Below are 24,621 nucleotides of genomic sequence, written 5' to 3' on the forward strand. Positions count from 1 at the left end.
ACTGTGACTTTGAGTCGCTGGTACCTCAGTTCCTTTGTTTTGTAAAAATAAGACAACCGTCACTTGGTGTTCATTGCTCATTAATGTTTACTATGATAAGTATAACCATAAAATATTTTCCCAATAAACTAGGATGCTTTTATGAATTTTTGTTTTTAAATATGGATGTGGTTTTAGAGAATAAAGTTAAGGGAGTGTGCTTCCTCCATCTGTTCATTTACATAAGTTTCACAGTATTAGTAAAGCCATATCAGAGGGTATACTGTCTGAATATAAGTAATTCAGTAGCAACATATTAACCAACTCGTAATGGTTGGATAGAAAAAAATAAAGAGTTTAAGAAAAAATAGAGAAGAAATGGGAATAAAGAAAATTAGACAAAATAATATTCAAGACAAGGATAAAGATAAGGTGTTAATGTAGAAGGATGTTTATTACTGAATTTGTTATGTAATGTAGCAGGGAAAAAAACAGTAATCTGGCTGTAAGGAAGTGCTTCTCAACATTTTAAAAACAGGTTTATTGAAGTATAAGTGACATGTTAAAACCTGTATTTATTTAATACGTACAATTTGATGAGTTTGGACTCATATTCATGAAACCACCACAATGAAGTCAGTTTGTTAAAACAATGATTGTCCCCTACTCTGTGAAAAGCCTTTCTAGATATTTCTTTTTCTGTACTCATCTGCCCATCCCATGAAAATGTAATACCACAGATATGTATTTAAGTAGTTTGGCCATTTGGAGACGACCGTTGTGTGGCCATTTGATGTGAAGAGCTGACTTACTGGAAAAGACACTGATGCTGGGAAAGACTGAAGGCAAAAGAAGAGTGTGGCAGAGGATGAGATGGTCGGATGGCATCATCAATTCAATGGACTTGAGTTTGAGCAAACTCTGGGAGACAGTGAAGGACAGGGAAGCTTTGCATGCTGTAATCCATGGAGTCACAAAGAGTCAGACAGGACTTGGCGACTGAACAATAACAACAAATTGTAAGACCTAAATTTTGTTACCCCCAAGAACCAATTTCCTTTCATTGGAGGCAACCTTGCCCTTGCTGAGAAGGCATCTGGTAAGGCACCTTGAGTTCTAGTACTGGTATAACTGATTTATCAACCTTCGCAAGTCACTCTCACTCTCTGAGACTCAATTTTGAACAACACACTGTAGAAGACATCAGCAGTTCTGGACTCCTGACTTGTCTGTGGTTCACAAGGACCCCCGGAGACTGACTCATCCTGTCCTCCCCACTTTCTCGTCTACCCACCTTTGCAGGCCGAAGAAGAAGGCAACACACTCTGTTACCATTTTTAGTGTGAGTGTCAGTCTCCCTCCAAAATGACGTGAGCTCCTGGAAGACCAAGTTCACTGCATTTGGCATAGTAGCTGCCAGGAAATGGGCACTTGGTTGATTCTGTAGAATGGGCTACAGAGTGCATGTACAGGTGGAAGCAGATGAAGTTGCCAACATTAGCCCTTTTTGACATCAAAATACAGGCTAACTCAGGCACTATGGAATTAAATGACACCTGCCTTGTACTGCAGCTCACGGGCTAGTATCTGGCATTTCAAGAGATCAAGTGACATTTAAAGAAGGAAGAAAAGTTGACAATAAGAGAAGGGAAAATAAAGATGTCATTCTGTTACCAGTTTTATATTTCTTCAACAGAGCTTAGAGTAGATTGATCTCCATAGATCCAGCAAGTTAGTTAATGAACTTGGCTCAGATTGGGCATATGGGAATACTGCCACTGAAAAATCTTATGCTCTTTATAGTATAAATCTGTCATTAACAAATAAAAAGGAAACAGTTGCTCACATTTGAAGAGCACGTCCTAGTTTCCAAGGGACTTTCTCCTTGAGTATTCCATTGCAGGCTCCAGAAAATTTTCATCTAGTGCCAAAGGCAGTCAAACTAAATTCACTGAAGCAGTAATAGGATCATTCCATTGTCAACCACATTTTTATTTTATGTAAATATCTTAAGTTTTATCCTTACAGACTAGTTGAGAGTATTCAAAGTTGCCATGGATATAAGACAGCGACAGAACCCATTTGTCATTTCTCATCTTCAGCCACTAACCCTGTGAATAGAGTAAGAAAATGTAAGAAACCAGTGCCACTAGCAATGCCCAAGGCTTAATGCAAGATGTGGGGGGAACTGTATCTCCCTGTGCAGACATTCTTAACCTTAGGTATGCAAATACGTAAAATTCACTACAAAACTATGGCTATGAGAATGTTTCTCATGCCATTCCATTAGTTTTCATCAGATGATGAAGGCAAATAGGCTTCATGAAGATAGCCCACCATTTACATATGAGATAATGGAGTCTGGAGAGGCCAAGGGAATTTCTTGGGGTTCCACAGTACTAGTAAAGGCAGAATTGGACTTGTGGCACTTCTAGTTAAATATTCTTTTCCCTTGTCACTCAAATGTCTTCAGGAGGGACTTCTCTGGTGGCTAGGCACTCCCAGGGCAGGAGGCCTGGGTTTGATCCCTGGTCAGGGAACTAGATCACACATGACAGAACTGAGTTTGCATGCTTCAAGGAAAATCCTGATGCCACGGCTAAGACTTGGTGCAGCTAAATGAATAAATGTATGGAGTTTTTAAAAAAGCCTTCAGGAGCCATACAGTTTTTTGCTTCAATCAGGGAATAGTCATATCCGTGTTTTTCTGAATTAAAATATGAAAGACTGTTGCATAAGCCTGTCTCATATATCCTAAGGTTCTAGCGTTTCATTGGAATGAGTTAGCATTATCTTAATTATACAATCTCAGCAGTGAAGTGTGCAGAAAATGAGTCATTTCACCAGGAGAAAATCTGGTGGGTGCACATTAAAATTTTGAAAAGAACTGTTAATGCTCCATGATTACAGATTAATATGTACATTCAGTTTCCTACAAAATGGTCAGGGCAGATGCCATTATTTAAGAATTAAAAAACCGGGAACAAACCTCATTTGGAACCTGAAGAGCCTTAATGCATACAGAAAGCAGCAATGAAGATGCTGGAAAAGCTTATTCAGGTAAATGTCAAGGACAAAATTTTAAAAGGCCAGAATGCCAGAATTACAAGTAAGAAATAGGGAATGTTAGTAGAATTTGGGAGATAAGATTCCCCTTAGTTTTTCTATGTGGGAATTTGCTCAAATGATCTGAAAAGTACTTTTAAAACAATATATAGTTATCAATATCTTTAAAAGTACTTAAACAGTACTTAAAAATATAGTTATATAAGACATAGTTATCTTATCAAAACACAAGCAATTAATTGATTGCCCAACTTACATAAGACTAGGGAAACTGGTTTTAAAAAATAGCATTTTACACCTTATCTGTTTTTAACCCTTTATCTTGGTTCCTTCTTCCATACAAATCTTCAGATGCCATATCTTTTCCTCACATCAAAATTAGCTTTCAAGAAAAAGGTCACAATACTAAAAGGCAAAGCCTCGAAAATTCTGTCATGTTTTTATGGCAAACTGCCAAAATCTCAAAAATTGCAGGGAAATAAAACCCCCAAAACATAGGTTGTTGTTTAATTACTAAGTCACACCTGACTCTTTGCAACCTCATAGACTGTAGCCCTCCAGGCTTCTTTGTCCATGGGATTCTTCAGGCAAAAATACTGGAATGGATTTCCATTTCCTTCTCCAGGGGATCTTCCCGACCCGGGAATCAAACCTATGTCTCCTGAGTGGCAGGGAGATTCTTTAGCTCTGAGCCACCTGGGAAGCCCCAATGCACAGGTTACTCTATTAGCCAATGTCCAAAACCAGTAGGATGTGGATTCAAAGAAAAGGAAGCACCAGCTTCAAAATGGAGGACACAATGAGTGCATTCTCTGGTTACCAGGCAGCTAAGTTTCCCCAAGTGTTGTAGGAAGTCCTGCTCCCCAATCTTCCAAAGCCTTCCAGGTCACCCTGGAGGGGATCACAGAGAGAGGAAGGCCTTGGATGCCAAGATTCCCCATCTCAGAGAGGGCACTGGCTGATGCTGAGGTTGAGCATGAGCGCTGGCCCTGGGACTCCAGTGGCTCGCTCCCTGCTATCCTAGAAGAAAAGAAAAGGCCTGATTATGGCTGTGGCTGAAAATCCACTGATGGGAAGACATGGACCTCTGGAAACCTTTTTTTAAAAAGACTTTTTGGCTACCCCAGAGGCATGTGGGAATCTTCATTCCCTGAAGAGGGACTGAACCCATACCCCCTGCATTGAAAGTGTGAAGTCTTAACCACTGGACCACCAGGGGAGGCCCTGGAAGGAAGCCTTCCTTACAGCTCTTGTAACTCTACTGGGATGCTGTGAGATGAGGAAGTAAGTAGATGGCGGGAGGAAAGGTCAGACACTACATGGGGAAATCATCCCTTAGTCATCATCCCTGGATCGATTCTGCAAAAGGTGGGGGAGACACCACTTCCCGCTCTAGGTTCTGACTCCAGCTCTTGGCCATCTAGGACGCAATTGAAGAGTGTTCAAAACAACTGCAGAATTATGGCCTTGGGTACTGGTGAGCCTTTTGGATATTGGAATCTTAGAGAAGGTATCACAAAATGTTCCATTAGCCACCAATGACCTGCCCCGCCCGGCCAGCCTACCTTGTGTAGGCTGTGGTTGTATTGGGATGGGAACAAATCTAATTACAACTTGCTTATAGTTAGGACTGAAAGAACCCCCCTCCACTCCTGCTAGAATAACTGAGAAGAGGGACACACCAACTGGAGGGAAGGCTTTCTGAATGAGGAAAGTAGTGGGCCCCAGAGGTGGATAGCATCAGTCACGCTTCCCTGGCTCTCTGGAGGGTTGGTAGGACCTTCCCTCCCCCAAATCCCAGTAGAACATTTTTGGCCAGTCTTTCTGGCAAGGGGCCTTATTTATTGGCAGAGTTGTTATTCTGCAAGATCTGAGCCAGAGGCAGGCCAGGTTTTTTTTTTTTTTTTTTTTTTTTTTGCCAGTCATGCTGAATCTGCCCTTCTTCCACCCTTCCACCTTGTATTTTTACTGGGAGTCTCCAAGTGTGGGGCTAGGATGAAGTGGGGCTTTCTGTTACTTCATGGTGATTCTTCCTAATAACTCCAGGCTTTTTCACCTCCTTTCTAAGCCTCAGCCACGGAAGGCATTTTATCTCTGAGTTCCATGGAAGGCATTTTATTTCTGAGTTTGCAGCATCTCACAGGTTGAAAATCTCTCAACTGGTTGTATTGATGGGCCAGAGAGAAAAGGCCAAGGGATAAGGGACCAGCAGGCACCCACACTCTGCACACCCCCCTTTTCCTGTGTGCCAACAGGGGCACCTGGATGAAATAGGGTTACTATCACACCATCATGGGCAGCTTTGAAGGGGGAAGGTCACTGGAGATTAACAGAAGGAGTGGGGCATCTTTCCTCGATGCCTTGAGGCAAAGGCTGGTAAGAGACTGGGGGGCCTGTGACAGTGTTGGTGATGGTCACCCCTCCTCTGCAACTGCCTTCACGCACAGCAGAAATTAGACCGGAAAAAAGCATAATTCAGTCTGAGTGGCTGCTTATATGATCTGCTTCTTCTGAGAATCTGAATTTGAGTCTGAGTCCCATGATAGATCTTTAATACTGGAAGTTGCTCCTTCTCACTTGAAACTTGACTTTCTTTTCTTTCTTTTTTTTGATTAATTTTTTTGGAGTATAGTTACTTTATGAAGTTGTGTTAGTTTCTGCTGTACAGCTAAGTGACTCAGCTGTATGTTTACTATATATCCCCTGTTTTTTAGGTTTCCTTCCCATTTAGGTCACCACAGAGCATTGAGGGTAGGGTTCCCTGTGCTCTACATTAGGTTCTAACTAGTCATCTATTTCATACATAGTTTCAGTAGTATATGGGCTTCCCAGGTGACACAAGTATTAAAGAAACCACCTGCCAATGAGGGAGACATAAGAGACACAAGTTTGATCCCTAGGTTGGGAAGATTCCCTGGATGAGGGCATGGCAACCCACTCCAGTACTCTTGCCTGGAGAATCCCATGGACAGAGGAGCCTGGCAGGCTACAGTCCATGGGGTCGCAAAAAGTCGAATACAAGTAAAGCAACTTAGCACTCATACACATGTGTATACTATCAAGCTTTTGACATTTGATTTCAGTTTTCTCAAGTTTAAGAAAAAAAAAACTCTCTTTTGGTCAAAATATCTACACTTAGTCTTTTACACAATTGCTTCTGAAAGGATAACTTTTGGTAGCTTCACTCCTAGATTCTTTTGCACTGGAGCTAAAAAATTATATGCGAAGAGGATACCATTGGGTGCTTCCCTGGTGGCAGAGACAGTAAAGAATCTGCCTGCAATGTGGGAGACCCAGGTTCGATCCCTGGGTTGGGAAGATTCCCTGGAGAAGGGAATGACAACATACTCCACTACTCTCGCCTGGTGAATACGATAGACAGAGGAGCCTGGAGGATTACCTACAGTCCATGGGGCTGCAAAGGGTCAAACACAACTGAGCGAAAGAATGCTCAAACTACCGCACAATTGCACTCATCTCACATGCTAGTAAAGTAATGCTCAAAATTCTCCAAGCCAGGCTTCAGCAATACGTGAACCATGAACTTCCTGATGTTCAAGCTGGTTTTAGAAAAGGCAGAGGAACCAGAGATCAAATTGCCAATATCCGCTGGATCATCGAAAAAGCAAGAGAGTTCCAGAAAAACATCTATATCTGCTTTCTTGACTATGCCAAATCCTTTGACTGTGTGGATCACAAGAAACTGTGGAAAATTCTGAAAGAGATGGGAATACCAGACCACCTGACCTGCCTCTTGAGAAACCTAAATGCAGGTCAGGAAGCAACAGTTAGAACTTGACATGGAACAACAGACTGGTTCCAAATAGGAAAAGGAGTATGTCAAGACTGCATATTGTCACCCTGCTTATTTAACCTTTATGCAGAGTACATCATGAGAAACGCTGGGCTGGAAGAAACACAAGCTGGAATCAAGATTGCCAAGAAATATCAATCACGAAAATGAAGATCATGGCATCTAGTCCCATCACTTCATGGCAAATAGATGGGAGAAATAGTGGAAACAGTGTCAGACTTTATTTTGGGAGGCTCCAAAATCACTGCAGTTGGTGATTGCAGCCATGAAATTAAAAGACGCTTACTCCTTAGAAGAAAAGTTATGACCAACCTAGATAGCATATTCAAAAGCAGAGACATTACTTTGCCAACAAAGGTCCACTTAGTCAAGGCTATGGTTTTTCCAGTGGTCTTGTATGGATGTAAGAGTTGGACTGTGAAGAAAGCTGAGTGCCAAATAATTGATGCTTTTGAACTGTGGTGTTGGAGAAGACTCTTGAGAGTCCCTTGGACTGCAAGGAGATCCAACCAGTCCATTCTGAAGGAGATCAACCCTGGGATTTCTTTGGAAGAAATGATGCTAAAGCTGAAACTCCAGTACTTTGGCCACCTCATGTGAAGAGTTGACTCATTGGAAAAGACTCTGATGCTGGGAGGGATTGGGGGCAGGAGGAGAAGGGGACGACAGAGGATGAGATGGCTGGATGGTATCACTGACTCAATGGACGTGAATCTGAGTGAACTCCAGGTGTTGGTGATGGACAGGGAGGCCTGGCGTGCTGTGATTCAAGGGGTCACAAAGAGTCAGACACGACTGAGCGACTGAACTGAACTGAACACACACACAAGGATGCCATCAACAAGCAAAGAAAATAGAATCCCGTAATTTGACACAGCTTCCCGGAGAGGATTTCACTGTTTTACTAGATACATGTGCTTTCTGGTACTGGGAGGAATAGCTGTAGTGAACTTCTAGAATATTGATGTCTCTGTCTCTAACTCAAAGGGATTTGCCAAGAGAAATGAATTCATCAAGTGATGAAGTCAGCGCTGAAGCTGTTCCATGAAGAATTAAGAGAATCTTCAGCTCTACTACCATACAGTCATCATATAGTGATAAACAACCGCTTTTAAAAGCAATGGATATCATACTTCTTAAAATAAAGAAATACTGTAGAATTTCAAATATATTACAGTGGCCTTTAGGTGAATAAAATCTTGTTGCATTGGTACAAAGAGACACTCCCTATTTTCCATGCTAGCACGTTTTTGGCAAAGTCTCTTAGGATTTATTTTTTGGTACAGGCTCAGTAATGTTTACCATGTGCTTAAGAAATTGCAGAATAGGTTCAAGTCAGAATGATGACAGTATAAAGAGGGCTGGGCCAATAATAATTTTATGTAAAGTATGCATGATTTTCCATCAGGTGTCAAGAATTCAGGGCCTCCCTGGTGGCTCAGTGGTAAAGATTATGCCTGTCAACTCAGGAGACGCAGGTTCGACCTCTGGGTTGAGAGGATCCCCAGGAGAAGGAAAGGGCTACCTACTCCAGTATTCTTGCCTTGGAAATACCATGGACAGAACAGACTGGCAGGCTACAGTCTATAGGGTTGCAAAGTCATACATGACTCAGTGACTAAACAACAGTATCAAGAATTTAAGTTGGCTAATTGATTCCAGTTGCATGTCGTAATAACATTATTTATTGTAAGGCAAATACATCTGCTTTATGTACCCAGACTTGATGAAATTGGAGGATCCTAGAAACTAGCTTCAGGATACTTTTCTTTGGATAAGGAACCTATTTCTACCTCCTTATGGCCACTATAGTTTAAGTAAAATTATCTTGAAAATAAACTGAATCTTTGGGACCCTTCCACTTCCTTTTTCTTTTCTTGATTTCTCCAATACTTTCTAAAGACTCCTAAATCACACAAATATTTCCTTTTATGTACCATACAACCATCAGGCCTATAATCAGTAGTTATTCTCTAATTATTTGACTTCTCTCCATGCTTAAGCTCCTTTCTGGTCTTAATTTTTAGATGTAAGTAGAATCAGTTAATTCTATTACTTCTTTAGACTAGGAAACTTAGGACCTAGTGATCGTTATTACTTACAGATGACAGATGTACCTGTAGATGATAGATTACTTATAGAGAAGAGATGCTATTTTTGTTGTTGTTGTTTTTTAGGAAGAGAATTTGGCACGAAATACCACAAATTCTGATAGAAAATGTAAAGAATTGAAATGAAAAATGAAACTATAGGTTTCTTAGCTAGTATGTTTTCAGATTATTTTTCTGTATCACACACAGTATTTCCAATTCTGATCTATTTTTGACTAGGTTTAAAATGACTTGATTCCATGTATTTATAAGATAGACACCAGCCAGGTTCATTTTTTCTATAGTAATACAAAGTCAAGCTGTTTGATGAAAATGACAGTACATTTACTTGTTGAGATATAACTCATATGGAAATTATTGCTTTGAGAACACTTTGAGTACAGAATGCCTTAAAAGTGTTCTTGTATTTACAGACATGTCCTTCATTGCAACACATTCTACTTATGTAAAATGAAAGCACACAACTGAATCATCATGATACATTGACATTCATTTTTTTCACTAGAGCAGAATTTACTATGATAAATGATGATAGAGAAATACTTATTTTTAGTTTGCAATAATAAAATTTTATATTAGCAAGACTGCATGTAAATCAGAGCCACTTTCTAGGAAGCAGGTAAAATGCAACTTTAAAACACTAGGTTTACATAAGTCCAGAAATATTTAATTTGGAAAGCATTTAACTAGAGACTGAAGGGTCAAAACATGAGGGAAAAACAACTAGGACAAATCTTGTCCTCAAGTTCTCACTTGCAAATCCCGGTGGTGAAACCAATGGAAAGTTTATGAAAATATCTGAAAGGCACATTTGGCCTAGTTCAAAAGCTCTATTAAGTTAGTATTTTAATACATTGTCCTAGTTAAGTCTTTTCTTTATGGTCCTTTTAACATTGCTTCATCCAGGGTTCATTCATAGCTTACTCAGAAATCACAGAAATGAGAATAGGCTCCTGTTAAGGAGAGATTCAACCTTTAAATGCAAAGGTACCTTGACTTCCTAACCTTCTTCAACTTGATGCTGAGAAAAGGATTTCTGTAAAGAAATTCATGGGTCCAAGGTAAGCTTTGTGTTTTTTAATACTCATAATAGGTAAGTATATACAGCTGTAAATATATATAACTGACATAATTTGTGTGTGTTTGTGTGTGTTGTTGCTCAGTCATGTCCAATTTTTTGTAGCCTGCCAGACTTCTCTGTCCATGGGATCTCCCAGGCAAGAATATTGGAGTGGGTTGCCGTTTCCTTCCCCAGGGGATCTTCCCAACCCAGGGATCGAACCCACATCTCCTGGGTCTCCTGCATTGCAGGTGAATTCTTCACCTACTGCACCGTCGGGGAATGCCATGAATATTATTACAAGTTTTATTTTATAATAGTGAGCATATAAATATCATTGTAGCTGCTTCTTACATTACATGAAGGAAGTCAGGAAATCTCTAACTTCCCGTGATCTCTGTTTACAAAGCCTCTATTTCAGTCTGCTACTGGCTAAGATAACAAGCTATGTATCTTATCAGTGGTACTAGGTTTCTGGAAATACAGGAAAATGGTTTCACTGTATTCTGAAATATAATGATAGTTTCTGGAAAACATCATTCCATGACATCTTGGAGTCTGTTATCAGAGAAAGTTGATTTCTTCAAAGAAGTGGACCTTGCTAAGTAACCACCATCAGTTTTTTTCAGATCTCTCTTTGCAGCTGGGCCAAGGAGGCTTTCAGGAGATATCTGCGAAGAGAAGAAGGAGCCAGTGAGACATTTTGTGCTCAAAACTGAACCTTGTCCTTGGAAGGAGAATTCTGACCATAGACTCTGGAGCCAGATGGAACCATATCGCATCCCTGCTCCATCACTTACTAGCTCTGTTACCTACTTAATTTAACCTCTCTGGGCTTGATTTAACTCACACTCAAGAAACAGACACCACAAGGATTTTTGTCAGAATTTAAGAGTTCAAGTATCTTGAGCATTGTCTGCTCAGCTCATTTCTCATTATAATTTTATATTAAGCTCTTTAACTTAGATTTGTCTCTTAGTTCAGCTCTCCACCCTCCTCCACCCAATGAAATAATGGTCAAGGGATTTGGATGAGAAAAAGGGCGGGTGAAGGCAGAAGCAGATGCCATGAGATAAAAACTGAACAAGCTGCTTCAGTAGGAACCCTGTGAGCTCTGCTGCCCTGCTCTGTCTTGATAACTATCTAACATCATTTCACAAAAAGGAGAGAGAGGCCTTCTCATTATGCAGTGCCACCCTCCCGCGGGCTTCTGTGAATCCAGAAGAGGCGGGTGAGGCCAAAGACCCGACAGTGCACAGAGGCAGAACTGGAGAAGAGGGATAAAAGCAGGTGCCACTCTGCAACCGTGGTCTGGTTCCTTGGTCCTCTTAAGTGCTCTGAAACACGGTCAAGAATTGCGGGAGAGTGTTAAGAAGTTATCAGATATGTATCAAATCACCGAACAGGTCTGGCTTGTCTGTTGCCTCAGGGGTTGTGTTGGCGACTGGCGACACAAAGATGATGACAGACGATGTGCCTGATCTCAAGCTCCTATCTGGCTCGTCCAGGGACCCAGATATTCTTAAGACCACGTGTGGTCAGAAGCAGCTGAAGGCCTACACTACCTGCCCCTGCACGGGGGGGGGACCCACGGTGGGGACATCAAGGGAGAGGAATGAAGACGTCAGCGCTGCAGAGAGAGATTTCAGATAGAGGGCAAAGAAATGAACTTTTTGCTTTACATTTGCACCTCTTAATTAAGATCTTCTGAAAACGCTGATGGCACAAACGGAGTGACGTCCTGCTTTAAAAACCAACTACGTACGGCTTAAGCATTTAGTTAGTTCTAACATCACCATTTCAGAAATGTCGTAATATTAATACTGACAAATACAGTTTTTTCGCAAGAAGGGACGTTGCCTCACTTGGCTCTCTGTGTGCACAGGGAAGTGGGACACGAACAAAATTCCCGGTGAAAAGCCAAGATAGGGTGAGCTCTAATCTAGACGCTGCACTCGTGTCGCCCGCCCCGCCCCATCCCCATTGTACAGGGTCCGCCAAAGCTCGCGAGAGTCCTCTTGCTTTCCACGTCTGCCACGTTCCAAAGGACCAGAACAGACTGGAAAGTCGAAAGCTGCTGGCTCTCACAGGCCGCAGCGTCGCGCCAGAGCAGCCCTAAGCCTGCAGCGGGGCGGGGAAACGCGGCACGGTTCCGCCCCCTCATAGAGGCCCTTGTGACTGGCTGTATACCCCGTCACTCAGCCTTCTGTGGGCGGGGAGGGGTGGGGCTCGCCGGACGGGGGCGTGGCCTCAGGGCGGGTGAGCGGCGCGCTCTCGCCCCGGGAGGGCAGTCACCAGCTCGGAGCAGGCGAGGGTCGAGCGCGCGCCGGGCGAAAAGTCCTCGGAGGCGCTGCGGGCGGTGCCGAGACACCCGTGCAGCTTCAGGAGCCGCGGCCCTCACCCGCTGCAGCGCCCGCGCTCCCCACGCCCGGAGGGAGCCCCCCACCCTTGCTTGCTCCAGCGGTGCGCGCGATGGCCCCGCGCAAGAATGCCAAGGGCGGCGGCGGCAACAGCAGCAGCAGCAGCTCTGGCAGTCCGACCGGCTGCACCAGCGGCGGCAGCAGCAGCCCCGGGGCCCGGAGAGGTCAGAGGCGCTCCGGAGCCGGGGTCCGGGTGGCCCGGAGGATGGGGCTCCGTTGGGGGGGGGCGTGGGCTCTGCGTGTGCACCTCCCCAGATGCCGCCGAGCGCCTCCTCCATCCTCCTCCGGGCGCGGGGCGGAGGCCGTGCTCGGTGGGCCTGGTGGGTGGGCTGGAGGGGGGCCGGGCCAAGCGGGGAGCCCCTTCCCGGCCGCTCCCTCACCTGCAGTGCGCAGCCGAGATGGAGGTTGTGTCGATCCACTCCTTCTTGGCTCGCTGTGGAATTGACGATAGGCGTAAGAGAAACAGTTTACCTTGGCTGTGCATATTTTGGAGAGTTTGGAAATGAGCCAAAGTCAGAAAATAAGTTCGTGCCAAACCAGCAGCTTTTAAGTGCAGCTCAAAGGAGAATAAGGCTGCTGGGATGTGTGTGCGGGGCGGGGGAGAGGGGAGTGATTTGAATATTCTTGAAGATTATTTTAAATATTTTTGCCTTTATGTAGCTTTCTTACCGTGCGTTGTAGTTGCCTTTAAATATAACAGAATACCATAAATACTGGGCAAGCTTCTCTATTTTTTTCCCTTTGTCTTCTCTTAAAAAAAAAAAAAAGATATTCACCTTTCTCATCCTGTGCTTATCCAGTAAAGAGAGAGAACAGATGTTGTAAATCTGTTTCATCTCATATTTCAGTGGTTCTCGTTTCTTTTATACTTCCTTTGACTCATATTTGGGATATTAAAACTGCAATCCACATGTGTATTGAATCAGAGCTATAAACTTTCCCGTTTAAAATGATTCTAGATTCTTTGTTTCCTGAGGTCTGCAAGGAATGTATTTACTTGTATCAAAAAAGTAAATCAGAAGACTATAGTCATCCTTTAAAGAGCTGTTTTTTAAACAGCACTTGCCACCATCTGAAATTATTTATTTTCATGTGTATTGCCTTCCTGTCTCACTCATTCCCTCTGTTGATTCCTTTTCCCAACTCTTTGAGTCTTGCCATTAATAGATGCTCAATAAAAAATTATTTGATGAGTGAATGAATTTAAATAGTTAAATTTAAATGATGAAAATAGTACAGTTGAAATCATTGAATAAATTTACACTCTGAGAACTAATATTTTGTATTGTAGAGAAAAAAGATACAGTTTGAATTCCACAGAAAACATATTAATTCACATTTGACATAAGTAAACTTTGTATTCCTTTGTCACTTGACCTTAAATGCCAGTCAGTTGACTTAAACAGGCAGAAGGGTAGATGAAGGAGGGCTCTGCCTACACTTTTAAAAATACCTAAATGAGAACTCATGCAACTTCAGCTCCAAGTAGAGAAAGCTGATGAAGGACACTTTAATGTTGTTTTCAAAAGTTTTTGTAGCCATTTACAAGCAAAGCACATCATTTTTGTTCCACTTTGCCTTTTGCAGTTCTGGGTAGAGAGGTTTGACTATATCTGAAGCAGTTGTTTTATAAATGCCCTGTTGTTAGTGAGAATTAGCATCGACAGTGTGTATTGATTGTATCCCCATCCCCAGTGGTTCAAGATCTGAATCAGTTTTAACAGGTAAGTGATACATTTAGGAAATGTTAGGACCAAAATGAACACATTCCAACTTTGATATTCCAACATTTTAGAGCAAATTCCATCCTATTTGAGGATCTACGTTCTTTTAAGCATTTTACACATTGATCCTATAATTGTTGTGAAACAGACATAGTGTATAAAAGAGAATGTGGAAATGAGAGAGATACCTGTATTACCAGAAAAATCTCCACGGACGGAGGGTTGACGTTGGAGTCTCGCTTGTTACATAAGGAGCATTCTTTTTCCGTAGCTATTTTTTTTTGTCAGTCAGTGATGAGTTCTGACTGTGTGCCACGTGGAAGGCGCAGGAGATGAAAGGAGGTTTCTCTCTGTTGTAAGCAGTTGCACTGCAGTGTGAACATGTGATCCTATTTGTATTGCTTCCTTATAGCATAGAATACCGGAAAGATGGAGCCACTTCTATTTGGTTGCTGTATCTATCTGTCATTGATGTATACACATTGATGCCCAAGTCAATACCACGTGCTGGGGAAATCACAGAAACTGGAATCTTGGCTGCGGCCTTACCAGGAGGCCTGGAAGGATTGTCTGACTCCTTAAAGGTTATATACTTCTTGGAAACCCAACTGATTATTGGATGATCCAAGACTAAAACCAGGTTTTCTCTTATTCATTTGACCACTGTACTGGATTTTTGTTGTGCTTTGGTTAAGTTGTGTCTGACTGTGACCCCATGGACTGCAGCACGCCAGGCCTCACTGCCCCTCACCATCTCCTGGATTTTAGGTTCTCTAATTTGTAAGGTTTTATGGGAATTTTTAAAAGAAAAATATGCTTCCTATCATATCACCAGTGAATTTTCTTTTGACTAAAATTGGTTTGAAACAGCACATTTGAAAATCTTAGTTTGAGAAGAAGTGCATGGGCTCAGCTAATGTTTCTTGAGTTTTGCATTGATATTCTGAAGGAGATGATAACACTAGTCACATTAAACATTATTATTTCTGACATTTGTGTGTGAAAGTAGAGTGGAAGAAGACCCAGTCCTTGGAAACATGCATTTTAGGGAAAATGTGATTATCTGGCCTTTTATTGATCTTGGTGGTCATTTTTTTCAAAAGTGATGTTTTGAAACTGAAACTTGGAGGTTTATGTAAAAGTTAGATTTTTAAAGCAGATGTCTGCTTTTTATTTAAGCCTTCAACTTAAATTGAAAACTGATAAAGCTTTTTGCAGAGCTCAAGTTTGCCTTTTCCAGTTTTATTCTTTAAAATATGAAAGAAACATGATTACATTGAACATACTACCTGTGTGTGTGTGTGTGTGTGTGTGTATGTGTGTGTTTGTGCTCAGTCATGTCTGACTCTTTGCGACCCTATAGACTGTGGCCTGGCAGGTTCCTCTGTCCATGGAATTGTCCAGGCAAGAATACTGGAGTGGGTTGCCATTTCGTACTCCAGGGATCTTCCTGAACAAGGGATCAAACCCATGATTCCCCAAGCCTCCTGCATTGCAGGCGGATTACTTACCACTGCACCTCCTGGGAAGTATCTTAACTCACACAGAAAAAACTGCCTTGCTTGACCAACTGGGGCCAAGGGAAACCTCTTTCAGATTTATTGATTTGAAGATCTTTGGTCAGCAGGGATCATGATGTGCTTTTAGACTTATTTTATAGTTACAGACCCTGGTATATATAATGTTTTTGTTTAGATTTTCCCTTTGCAGTGTCATTCAGTCTTTCCCTGTAGCTTCCAACTTGCTAGGGGATGTAAACATCTGTTTCCTTTGTCTAATAGTGTTGTGCCACACTTCAGCAGTAGGTGTCACTGTAGAACACTTTTTCCTCTTTCAATTTTAAGTTTCAGATATAACATCTACTTGTTTTTTAAATTTAACGAGCCCTGTACATACTCAGAATCATTAATGGACAACTAATTAAAAATGCTCAGCCACTGCTATTTAATTCTGTCACAGTCTCTAACAGCAGGTTTTGAAAGTTAGTAGTAATAGTCAATCCCTAGCAGTCTTATTGATTTAGGCTGATTATATTTAGAATTAAATGCATTGATGCCCTATCTATAAAATTATACATTTGCAGATGTTTGATTTTGATGCGTGTTAATCATTTAGAATTTTTTTCTTCCTTATTACTTTCAATATATCTTGGACTGCTTAGTAATTAACAGACACAATACATTGCTGCCCTGTCACTCCATTGAGTGAGGAGGCCTTGGTGAAATTCCTTTCCTTTAATCATTTTGTGCCAGTTACTTAATCCTTTGTGAGTCAGTCTAGAATGAAAAGATAGGAAGGCCATAATTCTTCCATTAGAGGAACTGTGCTGTTTTATGTTCAATTGAACAGCATTTTCAGCTGGCCAGATTGTATGAAAAATGAGTGTTAGTCGCCCAGTTGGGTCTGACTCTGAGACCCCATGGTGGGTCTCCCCTGTCCCTGGAATTCTCCAGGCAAGAACACTGGAGTGGGCAAGTCATTCCCTTGTCCAGGGGATCTTCCCAACCCAGGGATCAAACCCTCGGCTCCTATGTTGGCAGGCAGATTCTTTACTGTCTAAGCCACCAGGGCAGCCCAGATTGTATGGAACCAAGTGCTAAAAAGTATTGGGAGGGAATTCCTGAACACATTTTATTATTATTATTTTTAAACATAGTTACCTTTTTTTTAAAGTCTTTATTGAATTTGTTACAATATTGTTTCTTTTCTTTCTTTTTTTTTTTTAATGTTTTAGTTTTTTGGCCACAAGGCCATGTGGGATGTTATCTCCCTGACCAGGGATCAAACCTCTACTGGAACATGAAGTCTTAACCCCTGGACCACCAGGGAAGTCCTTTGCACACAGTTTTAAAAAGACCAAACATATTCGGAAGTAAAAGGAGAGATCTATACTTTAGCTTTACTGTAAAATCATGTGTCTCAAAGAGATTACTAGACAATGAGAGATTCTCATTTTCAGCTGATTGGCAACAGAGTAGCTTGGATTAAGAATCACGTGAGCTTTCCACTCTGTTTTTAGTTACTATTGGAAATTTAACCTCTAAATTCTTTGGTCCCAGTAGAATATCTGCCCCCCCCCCTTTTTTTCCCCTCCAGAAAAACATTGTAGTTTGGGAAAATCTGATGACCTGGATTCATAGCCATTTAAGAACTTTGTAGCAGGTCACTCAAAATTTCTAAACCTGGTCTCAAATGGAAAGAATTATTCAAGGTTGTGACAGCCCTAAAATCAATTCTGTATGCCTTTCTGTTGCTCAGATTTTTCATCAAAGTACCTGTAATGGTAAAGGTGCATGTGAAACTTTGGAGAATATATAAAGCTGTAGAACTAAGCAGGCTATTACATGCTTGAAAATTTTTTTATAATTTGAGAAATGAATTTTTGTGATACAGGGTAGCATCTGTTTGAGTCAAGTGGATGTCCTAGAGGGCATGTTCATAGTGGGTTCTGAGTACCCCTTGACACATTTCTGGCTGCCTCTTGGGTGGCACAAGACCTCTTGAAGGTGCCTCTTGAAGGTGCACGTCAGCCTTCAAGTTTAGGATTTACCCTCAGATCCCTTCTGGATCTGCACTGTTTTCTCTTACTAGAGCTCAGATCTATTTCAGTCTTTTGATGTTACTCCAGCATACTACTTTAACATCCTGAAAATACACAAGTTAGTTCGTGTCTGGGGGTGTTTCTGCATCCCTTGCGTGGTTTGATTTCCTTATGTCCTAAGATAAACAGAACATTTTAAAATTAGCCTCCCTTTAATATATTCTGTATGTACAGAGAACCCATCTACAGTTTACCCAGATCCCTGGGAAAGCCTCAGCCATCTGTTGGGAGGTGGGGGGGCGGGGGGAGGTGCTCAGGCTGGCTCCTGTGCTCCAGTATCCACTTCTCCAGCATCTGTGCAGCTCTGAATATAAATCTCGGTGGACACGTGTCTGGTGTTTAGTCCTGCAGATCTGGCCATTTCTGTAGAGGACCAGAGATTAGGATGTTCCTTTCTTCCTTCTCTTCAGGTCTACGTGCCACTGTAGGGGCCCTTGTTCTGAAGTCCATTGCTTTAGCCATTTCTTCTGCTGGTGCTAGGAACCAAGGTAGTATTTCCTCCTCAGTCATTATTGTTTTTTAATGAGAGTGCTTCAGGCATTTGGTCTGCATTTAACATTTGCTTTTCAAGGGTGTGTCTTGGTTACCTTTGGCTGATGTGGATATCTTTTAAGGGCAGATCACTGAGTCTAATTTAGTTCTGACGAGGTTGATGACGCCTGAGGACAAATTTGCTGTAAATAACCTATTAGAATCAAAGGAAATTTGTTTTAAAAAATAATTTTTAAAAATTTTGTGTTGGAGTATAATCAACTGGGGCTTCCCAGGTGGCGATAGTGATTAAGAACCCGCCTGGCAGTGCAGGTAGACGTAAGAGATGCGGGTTTGATTCCTGGGTCAGGAAGATCCCCTGGAGGAGGGCATGGCGACCCACTCCAGTATTCTTGCCTGGAGAACCCCACAGCCATTGGAGCCTGGCGGGCCGCAGTCCATAGTGTTGCATAGAGTTGGACACAACTGAAGTGACTTAGCATGCACACATAGCTGATTAACAAACAATACTGTGGTCGTTTTCAGGTGAACAGGAAAGGATTCAGCCACGCATACACAGCTATCCTTTCTCCCTCATGCTCCGCTCCCCTCCAGGCCTCCACATAACACTGAGCAGAGTTCCGTGTGCTATACAGGAGGTCCTTGTTGGTTATCCATTTTAAATACAGCAGTGTGCACATGCCCATCCCAAACTCCCTAACTATCCCTTCTCCCCATCCTTTTCCCTGGGAACCATAAGTTCCTTTAGACTCAGAGGAAATGTTGAGGCTACTTGGTGAGTAAGTCTTTAGAAAAGATACTTATACAAGATCTTCTGAGGGCTTGGGGCTGGTCTCTGGCCCCCTTGGAAATCCAGGTGTCTCGCCTGGTGGATCTGGCTGTAGTGTGGCTGTCCTCATCTGCCGTGGATGCTCTCCATGCTCTAATGCGGATGGGGGCTGGGGTGGTGGTGGTGGGGAGGGTGGTGTTTAGTTAGTGCGGAGTGGAAACGACTGTTGCTGTGCTTGGAAAGATGCCAGCCTTTCTTTCCTGCGTGTGTTCCTACCGATTTAACCTCGTGACTCATTCTGCATGGGAGCCAGCAAGCATCAGTCTTAATTTTGAGTGAGAAAATATGACTGGAAAAAATAATTTTGTTCCATCACCAGTACTATATGACTGTTATTTCTCATGTCTTGCCTAGGTTTGACAGCCTTTGCTGTCATGACCTAGTACAGACTCAGTGCTGTTTCGTTCTCTCCCGTCTCTCACTTTGGTTCTTGTTTATTATATTGCTATTGTACAGTTTCACACAGTCTTTGACACTCTGGTTTTAATTCAGTTTTCCTGAATTGGTCTACTGGAAAGTTTGTTTGGTCTAGGTTCACAGGTAAATTTTACTTAGAAGTTAATTTTTTTTCCCTTACATGAAAATAAAAATCTGTGTTGTGTTTATTGAAAGAATACCTGCATTTAACTTTTCCATTTTTTTGAGTCAAATCAATTTGAATAAGATGCTTGTCACTTACTGAATTTTATATTTACAAATTATCTCATGCGTTTTGCTTTTTGATGGAGAGCCACGTCTCTTTTAGAATATAAATATTTCTATGTGTTGCTCTTTAAAACTGTATCTATTTGTAATATTATATATTAAGATGTTTGCTGCTGCTGCTGCCAAGTCGCTTCAGTCGTGTCCGACTCTGTGTGACCCCATAGACGGCAGCCCGCCAGGCTCCCCCGTCCCTGGGATTCTCCAGGCAAGAATTTACTAGAGTGGGTTGCCATTTCCTTCTCCAATGCATGAAAGTGAAAAGTGAAAATGAAGTTGCTCAGTTATGTCTGACTCTTAGCGACCCCATGGACTGCAGCCCACCAGGCTCCTCCATGCATGGGATTTTCCAGGCAAGAGTACTGGAGTGGGGTGCAATCGCCTTCTCTGTTAAGATGTTTAAATACATATAAATAATGCAGTGACTTACCATGTAGCCACCATACAGATGAGAAAGCAAAATATTACCAAATTCTTGGTTTCTCCTCTCCTGTGTTATCCCTTTACAACCAATCTTAAACATTTTGTGATAATCATTGTCATACATTTCTTTATAATGTATATTATATAATATATAGCTTCCCTCGTGGCTCAGTCAGTAAAGAATCTGCCTGCAATGCAGGAGACCCGGGTTCAATCGCTGGGTTGGAAAGATCCCCTGGAGAAGGAAATGGCAACCCACTTCAGTATCCTTGCCTGGAAAATCCCATGGACAGAGGAGCCTGGTGGACTGCAGTCCTTGGGATTGCAGAGTCAGGCAAGACTGAGTGACTACCATATAATATAGATAGTAATATATTGTATAGCATAATGTTATGCTGCATGTATGATATATACTATAATAGTCATATATAACAATATAATATGTTGCATATTGTTTACTATATATCCATTTGTGTAAAATATATTATTAAATTTTATATGTATGAAAATTACTTAGGAAGTATATCTATATCCCTATGTATAGAAATATTATATGTATGTATATATACATACATATACATTTGTTTGTTTTTGCTGTTGTTTAGTTGCTAAGTCATTTCCAATTGTTTTGTGACCCCATGGATTGTAGCCCAGCAGGCTTCTCTGTCCATGGGATTTTCCAGACAAGAATATGGAAGGGGGTTCAATTTGCTTCTCCAGGAGATCTTCCCAACCCAGGGATCGAACCCACATCTTCTGCTTTGCAAGCAGATGCTTTTACCACTGAGCCACCAGGGAAGCCCATGCATTTGTTTAGCGCATGTCAAAAGTTTTACGAATAGTACTTTTGCCTGGAAAATCCCATGGATGGAGAAGCCTGGTGGGCTGCAGCCCATGGGGTCACGAAGAGTTGGACACGACTGAGCGACTTCACTTTCACTTTTCACTTTCATGCCTTGGAGAAGGAAATGGCAGCCCACTCCAGTGTTCTTGCCTGGAGAATCCCAGGGGCGGGGGAGCCTGGTGGGCTGCCGTCTATGGGGTCGCACAGAGTCGGACATGACTGAAGCGACTTAGCAGCAGCAGCAACAGCAGCAGCATACTTGCCAACTATTCGACACTGTTTGCTTAAGACTCTGCCAAACTGGCTCTCTGTTTTCATATATATAGTTCTTCACTATATGAATGTGCTTTTTCTTTAGCCCTCCTGGTGTCCAGGACCACTTTGTTTTCATTTTTTTCTTTCAAACACTGCTCCCCTGAACACTCTTGGAGTTGTCCATTGCCTTGTATAAACGTCTAAGTCCTTTTCTAGAGCATAATTTAGGATTGGAATTGTTGGGTCATAGCAAATACACATATTAAACTTAACCAAGTATCACCTTTTTTTTCCCAACCTCAAAGTGCTTGTATCACTTTACACTCCCACCCACCGTGAAAACAGCTACCTGTGTGCAGCAACCACATTACCAACACTTGGTAACCTTTAATATTGCAAGTTTAGTAAGTTTTGTGGATGTGAACTAGTGTTTGTGTTTTAAACTTGCATTTTTCTCATCATCAATGAGGTTACTAGTGAGAATAGCTATTTGAGTTTCCTTTTCTGTGAACTTTTAAAAATAGATATACATATATATATGACCTATTTGTCTAGATTTTTAAATTTCCTATAATTTAAATTTTTGATTTGTAGAATTGCTTTGTCTTGAACCTTTTGATTGTATGATAAAGGGCTTCTCCCAGTCTGTGATTATTCACGTTGTCATTTTCTATAGTCTAATTTGTTGAATAGAATTTTTAGATTTTTGATCTATTGATAATAGCATTTTTCTATTTTCTTCTTTATGGTTTGTGCTTTATTTAGGACATCTTTTCTATCAGAGATCATAAAACATTTTCTTTTTTTCTATAAACTACTGAATTTTGCCTTTTACATTTAGATGTCTAAACTATGGGGTGTGCTTTTTATTGTATATATTGTTGGGTAGGGATCTGATATTTTTAAAGAATGAATAATGAAAACGTCCTGCACCATTAGTTGAAGTGTCTGCTTTATACACTAATCTGTATCACCTATTGTGTATAGTTACCTATGACTGTTTTGTTCCTGGTATGTGGAATTAGGCAGGTCCTTCTGTCCATTTTCATCATTGTCCTCACTGTTTGGGGACCTTTCTTTGCCTGTGTCTTTTTAGAATCTGCACATCAAGTTAAGTTTCATGAAGAATATTTCAGGATTTTGACTGGGATTGTATTGAATTTATAGAACAGTTTGGGACAAATGTGTGTGTGTGTGTGTTTAGCCACCAAGTCATGTCTGACTCTTTGCAACCCCATGGACTGCTGCATGCCAGGCTTCCCTGTCTTTCACTGTCTCCCGGAGTTTGCACAAATTGGCACAAGAACACACATGTAATAATGCGTATTTCTGTACATAAACATGGTGCAACTTCCTATATATTTGTATTACAATGACTTTTATAATTTTTTCCCAAAGTGATATGCCTCCTTGATTAGATTTAGCCTAAGTGCTTTACTGTTGCTGTTCAGTTGCTCAGTCATGCCCAGCTCTTTGTGACTCCATGGCCTGTAGCCCGCCAGGCTCCTCTGCTTATGGGGTTTTCCAGGCAAGAATACTGGAGTTGTTTGCCATGTCCTCCTCCACGGGATCTTCCTAACCCAGGGGTCAGACCCGTGTCTCCGGCATTGCAGGTGACCTCTTGCATCACAGGCATATCTGTACTTCTGAGCCACTAGAGGAGCTCTTAGATGACTCATCAGTCACTTCAGTTCAGTTCAGTCGCTCAGTCGTGTCCGACTCATTGCGACGCCATGAATCACAGCACGCCAGGCCTCCCTGTCCATCACCAACGCCCGGAGTTCACCCAGACTCACGTCCATCGAGTCAGTGATACCATCCAGCCATCTCATCCTCTGTCGTCCCCTTCTCCTCCTGCCCCCAATCCCTCCCAGCATCAGAGTCTTTTCAACGAGTCAACTTTTTGCATGAGGTGGCCAAAGTACTGGAGTTTCAGCTTCAGCATCATTCCTTCCAAAGAACACTCAGGGCTGATCTCCTTCAGAATGGACTGGTTGGATCTCCTTGCAGTCCAAGGGACTCTGAAGAGTCTTCTCCAACACCACAGTTCAAAAGCATCAATTCTTTGGTGCTCAGCTTTCTTCACAGTCCAACTCTCACTTCCATACATGACCACTGGAAAAAATATAGCCTTGACTAAATGGACCTTAGTCGGCAAAGTAATGTCTCTGCTTTTGAATATGCTATCTAGGTTGGTCATAACTTTCCTTTCAAGGAGTAATGAGTTAGATGACTCATAACTGGTCCTATTTTCATCCTTCAGGCATTGTCATCTTCATAAAGTGCAAGTTCGATCATGTCGCCTATTTGAAAACCTTGCCTAGTCTTCCCGGTCCTTGTTTAGATTCCTTAGCACCATCTAGCAGGCTTCTCATGATCTTGCCCCTTTCACTCTCTCTAGCCAATCTTAAACTGCTCTCTTTATAGTTATATTAATTCATCCACGTCTAGTCACTCTCTGAGGTCTCTGCATTTGTGCTTGCTGTTTCTTCTGTGACAGCCCCACACTTGCTCTTTCCCTGTGTGGCTCCTGCGTGTCTGTCAAGATGGAGCTACCCCATCAGTTCTTCTACCTTCCCCTTGATCATCTTCCCAGTGGGTTTTGCAACCCTCCTCCCCCGCACCCCCAGCATGAGCGTCTGTAGCGCCCTCTGCAGGTACTGTTTTAGCATCCTCGTTGATCTACAGGTTCCTCTAGCAGATGAAAAAAGTGTGACAACACAGTATTGGACTGCACTGGAACCGAGGACTAGCTCTGCCACTCATTTTTGACCTTTAGTAAGTCAACAAACCTCTCTCAGCATCTTGAAATATTTCTTCATCTCTCAAATGGAGAATAATACTTACGCTTGTGCAAAGTGATGCATAGTAAGTGTTTCTTAACAACTGCAGTTGTACATGGTGATGGTGATACCCACCCTGAACGGAACGGATGTTTAGTTTTGTACTGTGATCGTCTGTTGTCTTTCGTTCTTGCTTGATCATAAAGGCAAGAACTTTATGATCTGTGTTAGGAACAGACACCAGATGCAGACCCCCGTAAACAGTTAGGAATTGATTTCATTAAAAAAGCTGTGATGTGCTCGCACCAGATGTGGTAGGATCAGTGGTTCAGGAAGTCCTCAGAGCACGTGACTTCTCAGTGTCGGTGTCTGTCATCCTGAGGTTGGCCCCTCTGGGACTCAGGATGGCAGCTGGCGGCCTTGGGGTTTCTTGCTTCCCTGTTCACACTTGGCAGAAGAAGGGGGCTTTTCCTCTTTTGCATAGAACAGGGCTCCTTGGCTCCACACTGCCTGTCTCA

The 24,621-nt window shown here is 42.0% G+C and overlaps 1 protein-coding gene across 5 annotated transcripts in view; it reads left to right on the forward strand.

Annotated features, from left to right (window-relative positions):
• ASPH (aspartate beta-hydroxylase) overlaps nt 12,267-24,621 on the forward strand; it is a 190,054-nt gene continuing 177,699 nt past the window's right edge. For 3 of the 5 annotated variants that reach the window (XM_018058472.1, XM_018058474.1, XM_018058477.1), the window contains exon 1: nt 12,267-12,614. In XM_018058472.1, coding sequence (XP_017913961.1) covers nt 12,503-12,614 — 112 coding nt within the window. In that variant the 5' untranslated portion in view covers nt 12,267-12,502. The remainder of the gene's footprint in view (nt 12,615-24,621) is intronic. The other 2 variants (XM_018058470.1, XM_018058471.1) reach the window with 1 other exon arrangement.

Source organism: Capra hircus, chromosome 14 (assembly GCF_001704415.2).
Source record: "Capra hircus breed San Clemente chromosome 14, ASM170441v1, whole genome shotgun sequence".
Lineage (NCBI taxonomy): Eukaryota > Metazoa > Chordata > Mammalia > Artiodactyla > Bovidae > Capra > Capra hircus.